This window comes from Sitophilus oryzae, unplaced genomic scaffold (assembly GCF_002938485.1).
Source record: "Sitophilus oryzae breed Bouriz unplaced genomic scaffold, Soryzae_2.0 scaffold_360_pilon_pilon, whole genome shotgun sequence".
Classification (NCBI taxonomy): Eukaryota; Metazoa; Arthropoda; class Insecta; order Coleoptera; family Curculionidae; genus Sitophilus; species Sitophilus oryzae.
In genome coordinates this window covers 34,963-54,270 of record NW_022146930.1, presented here as the reverse complement: position 1 = coordinate 54,270, position 19,308 = coordinate 34,963, and the positions used below count along the sequence as shown (strand labels likewise).

The 19,308-nt window shown below is 30.0% G+C and overlaps 1 protein-coding gene across 1 annotated transcript; it reads right to left on the bottom strand.

Annotated features, from left to right (window-relative positions):
• Positions 1-322: 322 nt before the first annotated feature.
• Positions 323-18,197, bottom strand: LOC115885088. Its single transcript, XM_030903871.1, has 3 exons — positions 17,912-18,197; positions 3,534-3,680; positions 323-852 (listed from the first exon to the last, which is right to left on the bottom strand). Exons 1-3 carry the CDS (start codon positions 18,195-18,197, stop codon positions 632-634), a joined length of 654 nt encoding a protein of 217 aa, XP_030759731.1. The 3' UTR covers positions 323-631.
• Between the last annotated feature and the right edge of the window lie 1,111 nt (positions 18,198-19,308).

Genomic DNA, 19,308 nt, shown 5'->3' with positions numbered 1-19,308 from the left:
CACAATAGATCTGTAAAAAAGTTAACATTTATATTTAATTATAATAATTATCAATTGACTAATCAAATCCAGAATTATATAGGATAATATTAGGATGTCTAGTTATATTTAAATATAAACCTATCCTTATATATTACTGTTTATATTTTCGTGACTCTTTCCCATAATATCCTAAAAGTATTTTATTAATTAAATTTTGAATAGCCAAATAACATGATACAATTCTATCTGCTTCTAACTGTAGTATGTTTTTATTTGATTTGATTAATTTTAAAACACTCCTAAACTATTTTTTATATGTAAAGTAGAATAAGAAACAATATTTTTCTATTAATATATTTATTGTTGCTTAAACATCGACCTTACAAAAAGCTGACAAAATTTATTAAAATAAATGTGCCCTATTTGAATGGCTTTAATTTAAAGACATTAATACACTTATCTCTCAAATAAAAATTAGTGCTCTCACTCCACATTTAACATTTTTAACAAAATAATAAAGTATACTTATTCAAAACAAAATAAATTAAATCGTATTCTTAACATTTATATAGAAAAATAGACAACATCGATATTTACATACATCAATCACACACTTATTAACTATTTTAAGTATTACTGGTTGCCGGACCTAACGGAGTAGGTGAAGCAAGCAGGCCATGGCTGCTCCCAAGACAGTGACGTAACCGAAACGGGTTACGGGGGCGGAGTTACATAAGTTGCTGTCACAAACGTCACATGTGGTGACGGTACCGCCTTGTATTGGTGAGTTGCAGGGGTACTGCAGTTTGCCGCTGGCGTCCTTTTCGGCAATGATGCATTTCCTGATGGTTTTGGCGTTTTTGTTCAAATCTAAAGTATATAAATGAAATTAATAAGACTACAGTAAAAAATATAATCAAATAATGCATTTAAAAGAAATGGAATACCATTATCGTCATTATGACTTCTTCGTGAGTTTCACGAAGAAGACTCATGATGATAGTGATTACATTTTTCAATATTAAGAATTATTATTTCCACTATCTATTGGCTTTGGAGACAGGTTGCAGAAAAAAGTCTGTTCTAGGCAATGACTAAAGAATTCAAGGACAAATAACACCCCAGACCAAATTGTTACCATGGCACCAATCAGTGCCGTGGCCATATATTTTTCTTAACTTAGCTGTTTGAAGGGATATTTATATTGTTGATAAATGTTTTGACTATGCCTATGGTGTAGACGGTGGTATCATACTAATTAATTACGGAAAAAAATGTATTCAAATGTTAACAAAAGGTACAAAACTAGTATCGGCGTACAGCACACATCAAGTACATACTATATCAGAAAAATAATTATCGAATTCAATAAGAAAACTAAGAAAACGCTAAAAAGGTGGAACGGACTGTTTATTCACCTATGAAACGTAACTTCTGGCTCTTTCTTATCGCTGCTGCCTTTACATTTGAAAGCTGAACAATTAATCACCATTGTAATAAGGTTTATACAAAGTTCACTACACATAAACTATTAAAAATCGCTAAAATTGTCGCTGGTGACCAGCTGATGACTCATTCGTTGCCATCAAAAGAATGCCGTCTAAGGTCATAAATTCTGCTGCAGCCCGTATATGGGCGTTACATGTTCTTATATTCTTTAGTCATTGGTTCTAGGAGTACGAAATTTTGCACAGAGGTCTCTTAAGCGGCGTAATTGAACATTAAGAAGCGATTTTCGGAAATTCAACCTTTAGGGGTGTAAAATTATCGAAACTAGGGGTGGAAGTTTGTAGATTTTTTTTTAATTTGTCGATAAGTTTAAGATATCCTTAAGTGACGAAAGTCGATACTCGATTTTTGGAAATTTATCCCCTACCAGGGTAAAGTTAGGGGTGAAAGTTTGTACAAAAATTTGTTAAAATCGCTTCTGAAAGTATCAAATTTTGCACAGAGGTTTCTTGGGTGACATAATTGAGCACTGAGGAGCGATTGCTGGAAATTCACACCATAAGGGGGTAAAACTGGTGGTGAAATTTTGTATATATTTTTTAAAATTAGTCCAAGGAGTATTTTGTATAGAAGTTTCTTCAGTAGCAAAAGTGAGTACATAGAAGCGATTTTTTTAGAAACTCACCTACTAAGAGGGTAAAATAAGGGGTGAAAGTTGTCTCAAAAATTTGTTAAAATTGGTTTTAGAAGTATGAAATTTTACGTTAAAATTTAGCGGTGAAATTTTGTACAAGAGAACTCGTCAGAGGTTTTACATTTTGAATATTATTTGTACAAAAAATTGTAATGGTTCTAGGAGTATCAAAATTAAATGAAAGACGTGGGTACTAAGAATCTATTTTTAAAAATATGTCCCTTAAGCAGGTGAAATTAGACACAAAGGTTGACAGCAGTTGACAAAAATGACAGCAGTCCCAAAATCAGTAAAAAGTAATCATAGTAATCAAAGTAACGAATATTTGAAATTATTACTTAGTACTCGAGTAACGATTAATAACGAGTAATCAAAAGTAACGAAAATCAACATCACTGCTCTGGACCAAGATAGGATTTTGATGATCCTTACCTGACGATAATAATGATGATGTTAATAGTGAAAATAGTGATAATGATGATAAAGATAATAGTGATAGTAATGATGATACTAATAAAAATGATGATAATTACAATGATAATGATATACTTTATAAGGCTGTAGGTATTCCGTTGCAAAACCAGGTTAACCAGCTTGGTAAACTATGGTAAAGATCGGTTCCTGACAAATTTCAGTTAAACGATGAACTGTTTAGTAAAATAGCAAAAACGTCAAAAGATGGCGATTTTTAAATTCCAATATTTTGATTATACAGGGTGACAATTTGAAAACAAACAGTATTTAATATTACCTCTACCGATGATAGTATGAAAATTTGGCGAAATACGTCAATTTACATATCAAGGGGAACAATTTTTGAGGCATTTGTTGTCGCGTTACTTTCAACCCTTTGACCCCCAGGGCACCTACCCCTTAAACTTTAAATGGCAACCCCTATTTCTTTTACCATTTTTGTGTTCCTTATAAAATTCTCAAAAAAATAATGCAGTTTATGTAGTAATCTTATAAGGAATACAAAAATGGTAAAATAAATATAAATTAAAATTTTAGGAGTAGGTGTCCTGGGGCCCAAGGGGTTGAAAGTAATACGACAACAATGCCTCAAAAATTGTCCCCCTTGATATGTAAATTGACGTGTTTCGCCAAATTTTCATACTATCATCGGTAGAGGCAATATTAAATACTGTTCGTTTTGAAATTGTCACTCTGTTGAATACTTATTTCATGCTTGATTCATTTTTTCAATAGACTTTAATATTGAAAATTACTTTGCCAGTTCAAATTTTTTGCAGCGATACGTATGATATTAAATGAGAGATGAGTGACATATAAACCAGAAAATCCAGCCTTCAGACAAAATTTCAGGCAACATAGCATATAAACAGTGCAGAAAACTACGTATAAGCAGCATTAGAAATGGAAAACAGCTCTTAGTAATATTTCTTACCCGTGTAACCCAATTTAAGGCAAGCCCCAACATGTTTCTTGTCCGCAGGATTTAGAGTTCCCCCACAGTTTGCTACTTTTTGCCAGTTGCCGGCTGGTTCTGTACACTTTTCGTCCAAGCAAGAATAGCACTCCAACTGGGCGGTAGCTGAAACAAAGAATATTTAAACAAAACCACTAGTAAACACAATCTAAATTCATTTTATATAAAATACAAGTAAGTACGAGTAATCAAAGTCACAGATTTCTTTCATGTAGAAATTTATTTCAATAGGAGAAAAATTAAAAAAAAATTAATATAATATTTTTTTTCACGAATAAGCCGAATATTGACGTAAGTTTAGAAATTATTTGGAATAAATCGAAATAAAAATGAAACTACTACACCCTGTATCTCCGAAATGAAGCATTTTAGGACATAAATGTACACGAACTTTTTTACTTATTATTTTCTGCAGAATGCGCTGCCAAAGTTTCCCGAACTCAATTTGGTCCACCCTGTATGTTTATTAATCTTCTTAACCTCTCTGTATTCAATCAACTTCTCTAGACATGCTCTAGACAGTGAGTGTGACTAAATTGATTTTATTGACCCCCGTAACACAAAATTTAATTGTCTCTAATATGATACTGTATTTATAATAACCTAGATCAACTTTCTTAGCATTAATATATACAGGGTTGTTCACCACATACGACACGGAGTATTGTAGCTAAACGATGAGATTTTTACAAATTGTAAGTTTTGGGTTCGATGAAGGACTATTAGAGGTACAATTTAAAAATAATTTTACAAGATACAGAGTGTCCCAAATAAGTAAAAAATATCAAAGTTGTATTTTTTAAACGGAACACCCTGTATATTATTTCATTTTTAGTTTCTACGATTAAAATAAAGGTAAATTTGATTAAGGTTTATTATACTTAAACCTTACCGTTTTTGAAATATTTTCAATTTTGGGAAATTGCAGTAAAAATTTCAAGGCTTCATTTCTCCAAGGGTATCAAAGTTTTTAATACTAAATATTTACTGAAGTTTATTTATTGATCAGTTATTTTGTTGCAATAATAAAAATAATACTACCTTACACAGAGTGCCTAAAAATTTATTTTAAATAATTATTAGCTTCAAACGGCAATAATTTGTTTAATTTAAACGGAACACCCTGTATATTTTACGAGAATCAGATGCACAATTTAATTGTCTATCAAATTATATTATACCATTTTTTACCTATCTCTTTAAGTTTCCGTAGAAAATGCATTTTCTTGTAATTTAGAACTTATTTATCAATATACCCATGGAATATTGACATTTTAGATTATTTTTAAAGATGTACCAAATTTTTAAAGAGTACAGATACTAATATTGTCGATATAATTTGTTTATTTTATTAAAAAAGAAAAAAACTGTTTAAATATTTGTTAAAGGGGACCAATTAATATGATTCCAGTATTCAAACTACATTAACTGACTGTTTGCGTTGATTAATAATAATTGCTCCAAATACTAAAAAATTGAATTTTGTATGGGTATTAGACAGTGTGATAAAAAGAAACACCTTAAAAATGATATTTCATTTTTTAATAAATACTTATTTATAACAACAGAGACTTTAATTTGATAACTTATTATTATATTGATTTCTGACTCAAATCCACATTTATTTAGAATAATTTATTAACGAACACAATTAAATATGTAATTAATTAGTATATGGGCGGAAATAATGGTGTTATATTTAATTAATGGTATACTCTTTTATAAAGATTTAAATAGTTTTCTTTTTGCATACAAATGGGTTTAATTATCGTTTTGCTAAAAACGATAATATTACTAGCCTGTACATTTTGTACATTTGTTGCTTTAAAAACAATCTAAAATGTCAATATTCCATGGGTATATTGATAAATAGGGTCTAAATTATAAGAAAATGCATTTTCTACGAAAACTTGAAGGGATAGGTAAAAATGGTATAATACAATTTGATAGACAATTAAATTGTGCATCTGATTCTCCTAAAATATACAGCGCGTTCCATTTAAATTAAAGAAGTTATTGGCGTTTAAAGCTAGAAATTATTTAAAATAAATTTTTAGACACTCTGTATAAGGTAGTATAATTTTTATTATTGCAACACAATAACTGATCAATAAATAAACTTTAGTAAATATTTAGTATTAAAAACTTTGATACCCTTGGAGAAATGAAGCCTTGAAATTTTTACTGCAATTTCCCAAAATTGAAAATATTTCAAAAACGGTAAGGTTTAAGTATAATAAACCTTAATCAAATTTACCTTTATTTTAATCGTAGAAACTAAAAATGTCATAATATACAGGGTGTTCCATTTAAAAAAAAACACAACTTTGATATTTTTTACTTATTTGGGACACTCTGTATCTTGTCAAATTATTTTTACATTGTACCTCTAATAGTCCTTCATCGAACCCAAAACTTGAAATTGGTAAAAATATAATCGTTTAGCTACAATACTCCGTGTCGTATGTGGTGAACAACCCTGTATAATAGAATAGCTCTAAAAGCCTAAAAGGCTCATGGCTTAATTGGTTATTTTTCTCCATTTGTTTCTGTCTTTCGCTTTTATTCTCCACCCATCCAGTCTTATCCTTCTCAAGTCCTCTTCTACATCCTTTTTCCATCTGGTTTTCGGTCTGCCCCTTTCTTCTCTTTCCAAATATTCCACGTTTCATTATCGAACTAGGAATTCTTGCTTCAGCCATTCTTTCAATGTGTCCCAGCCATCTCAGTCTTTGTGCTCTTGCTACTCCCGTTATACAGTTGCTTTAATTCTTTATTTGTTCTTCTGGTCCATATTTTGTCTGTCTTCTTTCTTCCAAAAATCTTCCTCACTATTTTTCTTTCCCAAATCTCTAGCCTCGAACTGTCCTTTGCATTGAACGTCCACGTTTCACATGCATACAGCACTATTATTGGTCGTATCATTGTTTGGTACATTCTGTTTTTTAAACTTCTAGAGATGTTCTTACTCTTAATAATTTTCTGTAGTGTGCTGACACATCTATTTCCTGCCATTATTCTTGCGATAATTTCATGAGTTACATTTGGTTTCCTTAAAAATATGTGAATATGGAATGTATCTACTTCCTCAAACTTGTATCGTTTCCCTCTCCCAAACCAAACCAAAATCCCTATCTGACCACTCCATAAATTTCGTTTTCTTCTCATTAAACACTAAGGCCCGTATTTATAGTTGCGTCTCGAGACGCCAAGACGGTCTTGGGCTCTTGAGAGCGGAATCCACAGAATACACGAGCAAACGTCATTTTGGAGATTGCGATTTTCATTTTGGAGATTGTCTTTTTGGATAGTTTATATGATCTGTGGATAGTTTCTTAGCCTAATTTTTTTAGTAAACAAAGTAAATCCGTTTTGTCTGATTAAACAGTTTTGAATATGTTAGAAGAGTTTGAGGATATTTTGGACCATGTGGAAGAAGAAAATCGTCTTCGAGTTCTAAAAAGATATATACGGGATGCAGGAAATCCAATAGAAATATTTAGCGAGGGGGGATTTATGCCGACATTGGTTTAACAAGGCTACAATTACAGAAACTATTTTACCTCTTATAAATTGAAGACTTGCAAAAACCTACCAATCGTGGTTTGGCAAAGATTTGGTCGTTGGTTCAGACAAAACGGATTTACAAGGGATTTATTTTGTTTACTAAAAAAGTTAGGTTAAGAAAGTATCCACAGATCACATAAACTATCCAAAATGACAATCTCCAAAATGAAAATCGCAATCTCCAAAATGACGTTTGCTCGTGTATTCTGTGGATTCCGCTCTCAAGAGCCCAAGACCGTCTTGGCGTCTCGAGACGCAACTATAAATACGGGCCTAAGCCTACTTTTTGCGCTTGATTTTCTAGTCTTTTGGTCACCGATATCAGCTCTTTCCGATCTCTTGCTAAGATAACTAAATCATCTGCAAAGGCTAAGCATTGGTGTCTTTTTGTATACAGAAGGCCCTCTCTGTTGATTCCCGCATCTTTTATAACTTTTTCTAGTACCACACTAAACAGTACTGGAGATAGTGGGCCCCCCTGTCTTAATCCGTCCCTGATTATAAATTTTTCCGTTATTTTCTTGTTTACTTTGACTTCATTAACTGTCTCTTGGAGTATCAATTTTATCATCTTGGTCGGTTCTTAGCATTAATACTATTAATATATTTATTTATCTCTAACAATTGTAAGTTTTAGATTAACCATTTTCGAGAGGCGTTGTTCAAAAAAAAATGAGTATATTATTAAAGGAAATACAATCTCTATATACACCATATGGTTTCCACGTATGGTTTCAAAGAGGACTAGATAATACCAGATAGCGTTACACCAAGAATATAATTATCTAAAATAAATGACAAGCAAGTTAGCATCAATAAAACTTAACACACGAACATTGGAGGTCAACAAGACGTGATATTGAAGGATGAACATATGTTCTTTACAAATTAAATTTTATGTACATTCATATAGATCGGCTGAAATTATGAAATTTAAAAATATTCCTGTTTTTAAATTTCTAGATTCTTGTAAAATAGTTTTCTACCAGAATATACTACAGTGCATGGTATATACAGGGTGAATAAACAACCAATGGTGAGGCCACAAATTTTAAGATAATTTTATATAGTAAAGGATATAACTTATATAACATATAATAATAGTATAGGTATATGTTATCTGTGGATATAATTTAAAATAAGTAGACAGACTGCGTAACAGTTGACAACAGCGCTTATCTGTAAATAAATTAAAGGGATACAGCAGGTGTTATACATTTTTATTCACCCCATCTTGCCATAGACCCTGAGTCACCCTTTCACCCTATACCCGAACCTTTGCCATCGCGTGCCTACGAAAAAAAAATTTTTGAAATATTTTCAATTTTGTGAAATCGCAGTAAAAAAGTTAAGGCTTTATTTCTCCAAGTATATCAAAGGTTTTAATACTAAACATTTACTGAAGATGATTTATTGATCAGATATTTTGTTGCAATAATAAAAATTATATTACCTTATACAGAGTCTCCAAAAATTTATATTAAATAATTACTAGCTTTAAACGGCAATAACTTGTTTAATTTAAATGGAACATCCAATATATTTTACGTGAATCAGATGCACAATTTAATTGTTTATCAAATTGTATTATACTATTTTTACCTATCTCTTCAAGTTTTCGCAGAAAATGCATTTTCTTATAATTTAGACCTCATTTATCACTATACCCATGGAATATTGACATTTTAGATTTTTTTAAAGTAACATATGTACAAAATGTACAGGTCGTAAAAATGATATTGCAAGCCCATTTGTTTACAAAAAGAAAAAAATTTAAATATTTGTAAAAGATTATACCAATTAAATATACCACCATTATTTCCGCCCAAAATTAGTTAATTAATCAAATTTACCTTTATTTCAATCGTAGAATCTAAAAATAGAATAATATACAGGGGGTTGCATTTTGAAAAAAATACAACTATAATATTTTTTACTTATTTGGGACACTCTGTATCTTGTAAAAATATTTTCAAATTGTACCTCTAATAGTCCTTCAACGAACCCCAAACTTACAATTTCAAAAAATCTAATCGTTTAGTTACAATATTGCGTGTCGTGTGTGGTGAACAACCCTTATAACATGTGCAATATTCTGGAAACTTTGGAATATCAATTTGTGTTACTATGTGATTATACCTACTATATATTTCGTCATAAGTGACTGATTCATTTCATTTTCATTTTTTTTTTCGCAAAAAAATGAGAACGAAATATACCACCTCTAACTATTGGCACTAATTTGAGACTCACCCAATATATACTAAAAAATAATATACCAATTTTAAATTAAAAAATAATCTAACAGTCAAATAAGGCCAATTTTAATAGAAGAAGATCGACAAAATAATTTTATAAGACTTGGTCAATCATAAATAATTACTAATAGACATATTATTATTAAATAAGATTTTCTGTATATCAGTAACATACATACATATACATAAACAAATATAATTAAATGAATTACTAGCAACAAAATTATTATAAAAATATAGCTTGTACTTTCTAATAGAAGAATAATTACTTGATTTTGTATTTTCTTCCTTTCTTTAATACAAAAAAAATCTGTACAGAATTTACTTTCTCAATCTCATTTTTCATTTCACTATAGCTTGGCGAAGTAGGCTAGCGTCCATTTTTAGTGTCAAGTGGCTATAACCTGATTCCGTTTTAAAAATAAGCATATCATTTCAGAAAGAAATAACTCAATATATAAAAAAACTTGCAGCTAGAAAATACATTTATAGCAAATCTATACGATTCAAAGGTTAAATCTAATGATGTAATTTCTATTTTCAATAACTGTATACATATAATATACATATTAGATTGTTGTTAATATAACGAACGTGTAGACATATACATACATATTATACAGAGTGAGTTTTCTACGATGTTCTCTATGAGTGTCTCGGAAACTACTGGAGATAGTCATGGCCAACTATGCTTTCCATTTAAAAAAATATAAGTTTGTGTCATATGTCAAAAATGACAGGCTTTAGAAAAAAAAACGGAGAACACAATCTCATTAAGGATGCGATTATCTACAACTTTTATCTGAAAACTTTTTGTCTAAAATGTATTATAATGGAATTAGGAACCATTTTTAAAATAGCCAAAATTTGTTTCATTAAAGTTTTTTCGATTATCTAGTAAGCCATGAACTTTTTCAAAAATCTGAAAGGCGCATATTTATGACCCCACAAAACTGCAATTCTTTCCTCATTTCGAGATACCCATAGAGAACATTGTAGAAAACCCACCCTGTATACCGGGTGCGTCTCAAAGTTGGCTCACCCCCTATAACTTTTTTATTTTTTCAGATAAAACAACGAGATTAGGTATGTTAGTATATGACATAAATTGGGATTGATTGACGTATTCAATTGTTTTCGATCACTTCCGGTTTCACCGGAAATGACTACAACTTTTGATTTTTAAATGGCATCCTCGGTATTTTTTTACTTTATTCGATAGAAAATGACACTCTGAATCGAATGACATATCATGTGTCAACTTTTGACATAGTCACTCAAAAACAAATTGTATTTTAAATTTCAATCTAGAGTGCGATGACTGTGTTAAAAATACTAATTTTTAATCAAGGAGCCTTGGAATAATAGATTTGATCGTCTAATGTTTTTTTAGTGTCTTGTCCTGGTTGGTTAAAAGATGCCCAAATCGTATTTTTAATCATATCTCAATTTTTTCAAATGGAACGAGGGTGGCTAATTAACATATTTGAAAAAATAATTTTTTTACAAATAATTTGATACCACACACTTGGTATTTCGAGTCAAATTGTCGTTATGAACCGCATATTACAATATCAAATAAACCATATATGAAAATATCAAAAGTTGACATATGACAAATACCGAGGGTGCCATTTAAAAAACAAAAATTGTAGTCATTTCAGGTGAAACCGGAAGTAACCGAAAACAATTGAATACGTCAATCAATCCCAATTTATGTCAATTAGAATTTAAAAGTAAAATTTTAATTTATACTCATACATTATGATCAGAAAATTTATTGGCAAAGTTATTAGTCTTGTTAACAAAGTTACTTTTGTCAACTAAAATATAGTTAGTGTAAATCATTGACCATGATGACGTATTATTTTTTGAAAAATATTTAACACGTTTATTGACACTACTTAAAAATTCAAGGTTATTTACTTAACAAATATCTATTTATTACGTTAATATATTACAGACCATATACACAAATAATGTTTTTCTTTTATAGAGTTTTTTTCCTGTAATGATTTGGTAATGAGTAGCATGCATTGAATCAACAAGTGAATCATTTTGATAAATCTGACGATACCATTATTTGATAGAATGAATGCCATTAAAAAATGAACCAAATGACTGTGTGTCACGAAAAAAATGATTTATAAATTCTTGCATTGTTTTCATAATAGAAACAATAACTGGAATTAACTTCTTAAATCAAACTTTTATAGAGAGAATCTGACAAAAAATAAAAATAATCGAGAGGTTTACATTTTTTACATTAAAAAATTACAGCTTTACTGAAAAAATTAAAATATATTTGAATCGTTCTGTATTTCAATGAATAATTATTATTTTTTACTATGAGCCACATTTTTTGTAAAAAAGATTGGACTGAACATTTCAAATTTACAAAATCTGATTTGCTCGGAATTTTTCGAAACTTTCTGAATCGCCCTGTATTATTAAGAACACAAATTACGTAAAAATAGAACTAGGTGACATTTACTACGTCACTGAAAAGCGAGGAAATAAAACTAAAGAAAGGTTACTGGAGATCATAGGCAGACATTCTGGCGCGGAATATGACTTCGAATATTGATCCAGTCAGATTTCTGTGTTGAAAACTATATTTATAGACAAATAATGCGCAGTAAGTCCACTTTGATTTCCTTGAAAGAAAAGGAATATTTACCAAGACTGTTTAGTACATTTCGATTTTTTAAAATAGTACATTTTACAGACCACATTTAGTGAAATTGAATTATTTTTAAAAAGCATAATTTCTTGATAATATTATGGCAAATTTACAGGAAAGAAAAATCCAGGAAAGATCCAGTGTTGGAAAGATCCATCTCAAAATTTTAGCAAAAACATTATTTTATAATTATCAAAGCAAAATAACTGTGTTATTTTGAACTTTTTTGAAAAACGGTAACGGGTGTTTCTTTTATCGAGATATAATACCAGACCTTAAAATATTTACACTTATTTAACACTTACCGTGTATATTAATCGAAATGTAGCCAAAATACCTGTCTAAGAACTTCAAAGTCTTTTACTGGCCTACAACATGCATACAACCAACTAAACTATTGTGTCAAATTGCAAAACTGAAGCCACAATTTTTGTGGCCAAAATTTGATCGGCGGCCATACTTGGGTGACAAGATTTCGAGGTGACACCAAGAGAATTTTTATGCTTTTTGTGAATACTGTTTTGTTTTAAATTTATAAACTGTGTTGTTTAGTATGTGGTGAAATGTTCAGCGTATGGCTGCAAAGGCCGAAGCGAGAAAAAAGTGGCTGGAATTACATTTCACAGGTAAAAATCGACACACAACTTTTGTTATGTGGTCATAAAATGTACATTTTTTTCATTATAGCAGTAAAAATATGTAAAATGCTTTTAATATGTCTTGTACCACATCCTAACAAAACTATTTTTAATAATTCCAAGTAGTATTTTCAATATCCTGTATTATAATTAATGTTTGAAACTATAAATAATGCTACTCAGCATGGATTTCTCCAGTGGCGTAGGGAATTATAATTAGAGAAATACAATTTCCGCAATAAACATTTTTTTACATATTTTACATGTAATTTATAAAGTATTGTTATCAAATAGTAAAATAATTGTAAACTATAAAAAAATGAAAAATTCTAGTGATAAAAAATCTATATGTATAGTTGATATATAAAACTTAAATTTACCTGCCAAGATTTGCTGGGGGTGGACAAACTTGTGGTGGGCTACTTGTTACTATATTTTTTTAAATATTCTTTCAAAAAATTTGCTAATTTAGGTGTATAATAACAGTTTCAGTAATTAATACAAATTTAATAATAAGTAAAATAACACAAAGCTTCTAGAATTGTTTTTTTTTGTGGAAAATTAGAATATTCTTATGATTGAAGGTAACAAATATTAAAAATTACATTATTCATTGAATCCGTACGCAAGTGTGAAGGGGATTGGCTAGATTCATTATTATACCGTATGATCGAATAAAAACGACGGCCAGTTGGCTTGTAAATTACGATCAATGACATTCCCCATACTATTCTACATATAAAATGACATAAAAACTATACAAAACGACATCGAAAAAAGACGGCGTCAGCGATGGCTATGAAATGAAGATCGCTGTCATTTTATATGTAAAATTATATGGGGAATGTCGTCGATCGTCATTTACAAGCCAACTGGACGTCGTTTTTTTTTCGATCATACGGTATAATAATGAATCTAGCCAATCCCCTTCACACTTGCTTACGGATTCAATGAATAATGTAATTTTTAATAATAATTTGTGAAATTGTCATTTCCAAACAAACAAGACGCCGTTTTTTTTCGATCATACGGTAATATGTATATACACATTTAAAACATATATATTTACAGTATTTTTTATTTAATTATGCATTATACACACGTTAATAAATAAATAATTGTCTTGATAATCAGTCCACTGTGACTTTAAATAAATTTTGCATTATCGACTTAGATATTCTGTATATGCATTACTCAAAAATGAACGATATATTAGTTTACGTTTTAATAAATATTTTGTATCGTCTAGGCAAAGAGTAGATAAGACAAGAGACGACAGTGAACAAAGAAGTCGAATTTCGCAAGAGAGACGCAGATATATTAAAATTTAAAGGTCCCGTCAAGTCCCATTTTGTCTGTTGCCAAGTATATTTCTTCGAAAAATAAACAAGATTTTCTGAAAATAAATTAATAATATAACAAGGATATAAGTAACGTATGTTAATACGGAAATGTAAATTTTTAGTTTAGGTTGGTTTAGGTTCTTTTTTCGCAATGTACTGATAATATCAAAGAAACAGAATGACTAAAGTTGGTCGATTTCAAAGATAAACAGATAAAATCTGAAAATCTGACAACGGCGCATTTTATTTATTCGAACCTAAGATTTTAGACTTGTGTCTAGCCCTAGCAAGCAACTATTAAGCCCGACCAATCACGTTAGAGTTTTTGACAAACACAAATGAATTAACACCCTTCGAATAACCACGCTAACCAACCTGATTGGTTAAGCTTAAAAGTTGACTGCTAGGGCTAGACACTTCTAGATTTTAGGACGCTAATCAGCTGTGCTGGCTGTGCTAATCAGGCTTAAACATAAACAAATCTGATTAGTTGTTTTCTTGCATTTTTGCCTTTTTAAAGTGTGTTTTCAGAGTTTTTCGATATATTATCGTTTTGAGAATTTTTAAGGTTTAATTTTAGTATCGTTTTTATTGCGTTCTAATTTGTAATTATTGTTAAATATGAATACTGAACAGGACACGAGTAGCAGGAAAAGACGAGATGGTGGTATTGTGTGTGCTTATAAACACTGCAAAAATAGGTCTTCACTCTTTTCCAAAGGATCCTGAAAAGTATTTTTATAGAAATATACTATATAATTATGTTATTAAACTAAATGTAATCCATAGATCAAAGACATGGTTAGAAGCTTGTAATTGCGAGTATTTATTAAATAAAAATTGAGCAACTCTATTTTTTGTACATAAACTCCACATTGTGATATTACACTTGTTCAAGTCCATATGTAAAAAAATACACGTAAATAAAACATTTCTTACAAATCGACTTGGTAACTTTCTCTTGTTTACCAACGATATACAAAATATTGCTTTTATTATCTTTATTCCCCGACAAATATGTTACTAATTATAATTTATTTTATATAATATTTAGAAAACTCATTTTTTTTTGTTTCTATTTATCTCTTTACCCATACAATAACTATTTATAAGCTATACAGGCAAATTTTAATAATAGTCTATTTCAAATTTCCCGCGAAAAAATTACGAAAATTTAAAGGAACAAGCGAGACGAGGTCACTCTCCCCACCACTCAAACATGAAATGTACCGCGCGAACTGTCGTCTCTTGTCTTATCTACTCTTTGGTCTAGGTACAAGCTAATTTCTGATGCTACGCCATTGGAGAATTTCGAGTGGTGACAAGTGGCCTCACTTTCAGCTGCCCTGTTACCTGTCCCCTCTCTTTCCTTGTCTAAGAAAAAGTCATATAATTTTACGACACATTCCTTCTAGAATCATCAAAATCGGCCAACCAGAAAAAAATATATTAATCTTTAAAAAACATGAAATTTTTTTTTGTATTTGTATTTTAAATTAAAAACAACCTATTTGCAAGATTACCTGCTCAAAAAGCCAACATAACTTAACGAATGCTAATTTTCAAGGAAACATCGGCATTATTAAACAGGTGACTCGATCATGATCGTGTTGACTTGTCACGGTATAAAAATAGAAAATTATGTTTGTTTCGAGTTATAGGTGAATGTTTTATCGCTATAATATTAGAGCTAAATATTTAGTTATTCATATTATCAACTAAACTTGGGCAGTTCATAGTGTTATCTTCAATATTATGCTGTTAAATTATTATGTCTTGTTACCAACTAGATATATTTAGCCATGATTAACTTAGATGTATTGATGTTATAATCTCAATGCCAATGAAAATCAATAAAATCGATTTCAGACTCAATCTTGTTAGTTTTACAACATCAAAACATTTGATTGTTGCAAAAAATCTGTAGTAATTTCCAGTCAACAATAAAGGGTAGTTTTTTATATCTTAAAAATCAACATTAGTACCTATATAACATACTAATAAAATTTTATATAGGTATTTATACTCTAGAAACACACAGTCTACATATTTTTGATTTTCTTAAAATAATAACCGGTTAATGTTAATATAAACTGTCCTTATTAAAAAAAACTCGGGCTACAACTTAAAAACAAGCTTAGAATTGGTTTGGATATTCTGTTTTAATTTGTATTATTAACTTTTTTGTAACAATTTTATTTTATACCAAATTTTATCTTATTATTATTTTTTTTTCTGGGAGGGGTAATTACACCCATCACCCCTCCCGTATATATGCCCCTGTATAGGGCTTGTTTCTCTCTACAATTTCCTGTTTCACAATGTACCGTTTGTGTTCGGGAAGGGTTCATGGTTTCATAGTTGTCGATTTTCGAAAGAAATCAGTACATGTATATTATTTCGTATATTTTTCATTTTATTGATTTTATGGAAAGCACTATTCATTAAAATGTTGTATCCTATGTTATAGGGCTTGTTTCTTTCTACAATTTCCTGTTTCACAATGTACCGTTTGTGTCCGGGAAGGGTTCATAGTTTCATAGTTGTCGATTTTCGAAAGAAATCAGTACATATATAATTATTTCGTATATTTTTCATTTTATTGATTTTATGGAAAGGACTGTTCATTAAAATGTTGTATCCTATGTTATAGGCCTTGTTTCTCTCTACAATTTCCTGTTTCACAATGTACCGTTTGTGTCGGGGAAGGGTTCATAGTTTCATAGTTGTCGATTTTCGAAAGAAATCAGTACATATATAATTATTTCGTATATTTTTCATTTTATTGATTTTATGGAAAGGACTGTTCATTAAAATGTTGTATCCTATGTTATAGGCCTTGTTTCTCTCTACAATTTCCTGTCTCACAATGTACCGTTTCATTGTGATGACATTGTTGTCGATTTTCGAAAGAAATAATTAAAATAAATTAATTTCTTTCTGGGAGGGGTAATTACCCCCATTACCCTTCCCTTATATGCGCCCCTGTTTAAGACTCACCCTGTATATTACTTAGGCATGTTGGTTGTATATTGGTTGATGGTATGGTAAAAAATAGTATTTACGTAAAAAATTATATGTCGTGTTAACTTTAAATAGAATAAAAATAAAAAATTAACAAACAGCATGAAACCTGTTCAATTATCAGGTTTAAAAATTAATATTTCTTTCCTCAATTTTTACTAATTATAAATATATCAACAACTATTATTGTTGGTTGTTCACATAAAAGTTATAATCTCCAATGCAGTAAATTTATTTTTACTTTTAAATTAATCGTTTCTATAAATACGCAATTCAAAAAATGTAGTTTTTAATTGGAAATCATGAAGTTAATAATAAGTTAAGAGTGTGTTGCAAAAGAAATTAATCAAATGTAACAAAACTATGACAAAAAAACACGACAACATAAAAAAATTAGTTAAAGCTACTTAAATAATGTGTACAAAAAAAAGTCACAACCCTGACAGAAACGTACATGTTACCAGGAAACATTATGGTTATTTATTTTCTAATTACATACCTGCTTAATGTTATTTACTAACAGAAATATATAAAATGTCGTTCAGACTTAAAGAAAATGACAGTAAACGTTGGAGAATTCTTAATATATTAAAAAAACTATTTTTTGAAATTACAAAAATGTACTAGAACTTTCAAAAAAATTATGAAAATTAAGAAACAGTAAACTTTCAAGCCCTAATAACTTAATAAAGAAATTAACAATCAACTTATGAAGCCCGAAAACATTATTTTCAAAATGTACTAAAAGTTTTCAGCGTCACAACCCTGGTAGCACAAAAAAATATTTTTAAACCCTTCAAAAAATAAATTTTTTGAAACTTACCCAGATTAAGAACGGCAAATAGGGCCAACACACTAATGATTGTTTTCATTTTGGTTGTTGTTTGTGATCTGCGTTGTATTTTCAGGAGCGCGGCTGATGTTTTCTCTTGTACGATTTCTTTGGTTTGTTGTTTGTGCGCGCGGTACCAAAACTTCGAGCCGAGCAGCGCCGTCCGTGAAAGAATCAGCGAAATAGTAGGGAAAAATAAGTAGAGCGCAGGTTCGGAATGAGCTACAATAGACCAACAAGGGTCGGTGAAAACTTTCATTTGAATTTTCAAACACATCATCTGTAATTTTAGAAATGTATTTTTTTTTATTAAAAGTATACAAATCTTGGTAATTTTTATCCCATGAATTTATTTTGAAGATTTTGTTCGTACCCCAGTTAAATTAGTTAAAAAAGGCCCATCGGTAGAAAAAATTCTCACAGTTTTGAAAATGGTTTTAAACGATTCCTCTAGACTTGGGCTGATATGTGTTCAAAGTCCCCGAAGATATAGCCTAAGAGCTGACGACATATTTAGAGAACATATTTTAGGCAAGTTAGAATAACAAAAAAAAATAAAGTTTAATAACTTGTGAACCCAGAATCCTAAGTCTGGCTGGGGGGTTGGGGGTATTTCGCTACTGCGCAACCCATAGCTTGTTTATTAGATGATATTAAAAAATATGTGTTAATTGCCAGACGAGTTCAATGGGATTTAATACTTGCCAGACGCGAATAAAGATTTTAAATGAGCGCGACAAAAAAGTCTTATGAGTATCTTATATAAGCGCGAGAAGGAAGTTTATTGCTATGGTTTATTGAGACCCGTCGGCAGCCGATGCGGCTGACGTAAACAGTATTTTGGAGTACTTCAAATTTTCATAAAAACAATTTTTTTTCGGTTTCATTTCAATTATTTGCAGGCTTTTAATTCAGAGATTATTTTTGTTGGAATTAAGTTACCATGTACAAATATGTATTTATAAATTAAATATTGATGTGCATAGTGTAAATAGTTTAGAATAATTACTGCAAATAAATATTTTAGTAACTACTAATTTCGCTACTAACTATACTAAATCACAATGGATAAAAAACATTTAAGTTGTGTAGTTTGTAAAAAAGTTACTAGTGACAAAGTTATTGTTTTAGATGAAGGCAGACTACAAAAATGCAAAGAATTTTTAAAAGTGCGCCAACAACATGGTTTAAAATTTAAAGAAGTGGTTTTACCAGAAAACGTAGTCCCGACAAAAGAGTACCATGTACAGTGCTAAAAAAATAAGTATCCTGGAATTTTATTAAAGTACCATTGTTAATCTTCCTAAATAGATTCAAAATAAGCTATGCTTAGGCGTTAAAATGACTTTTTTATATTGTCAATCAGGTCGCAAAAATTAAGAATAATA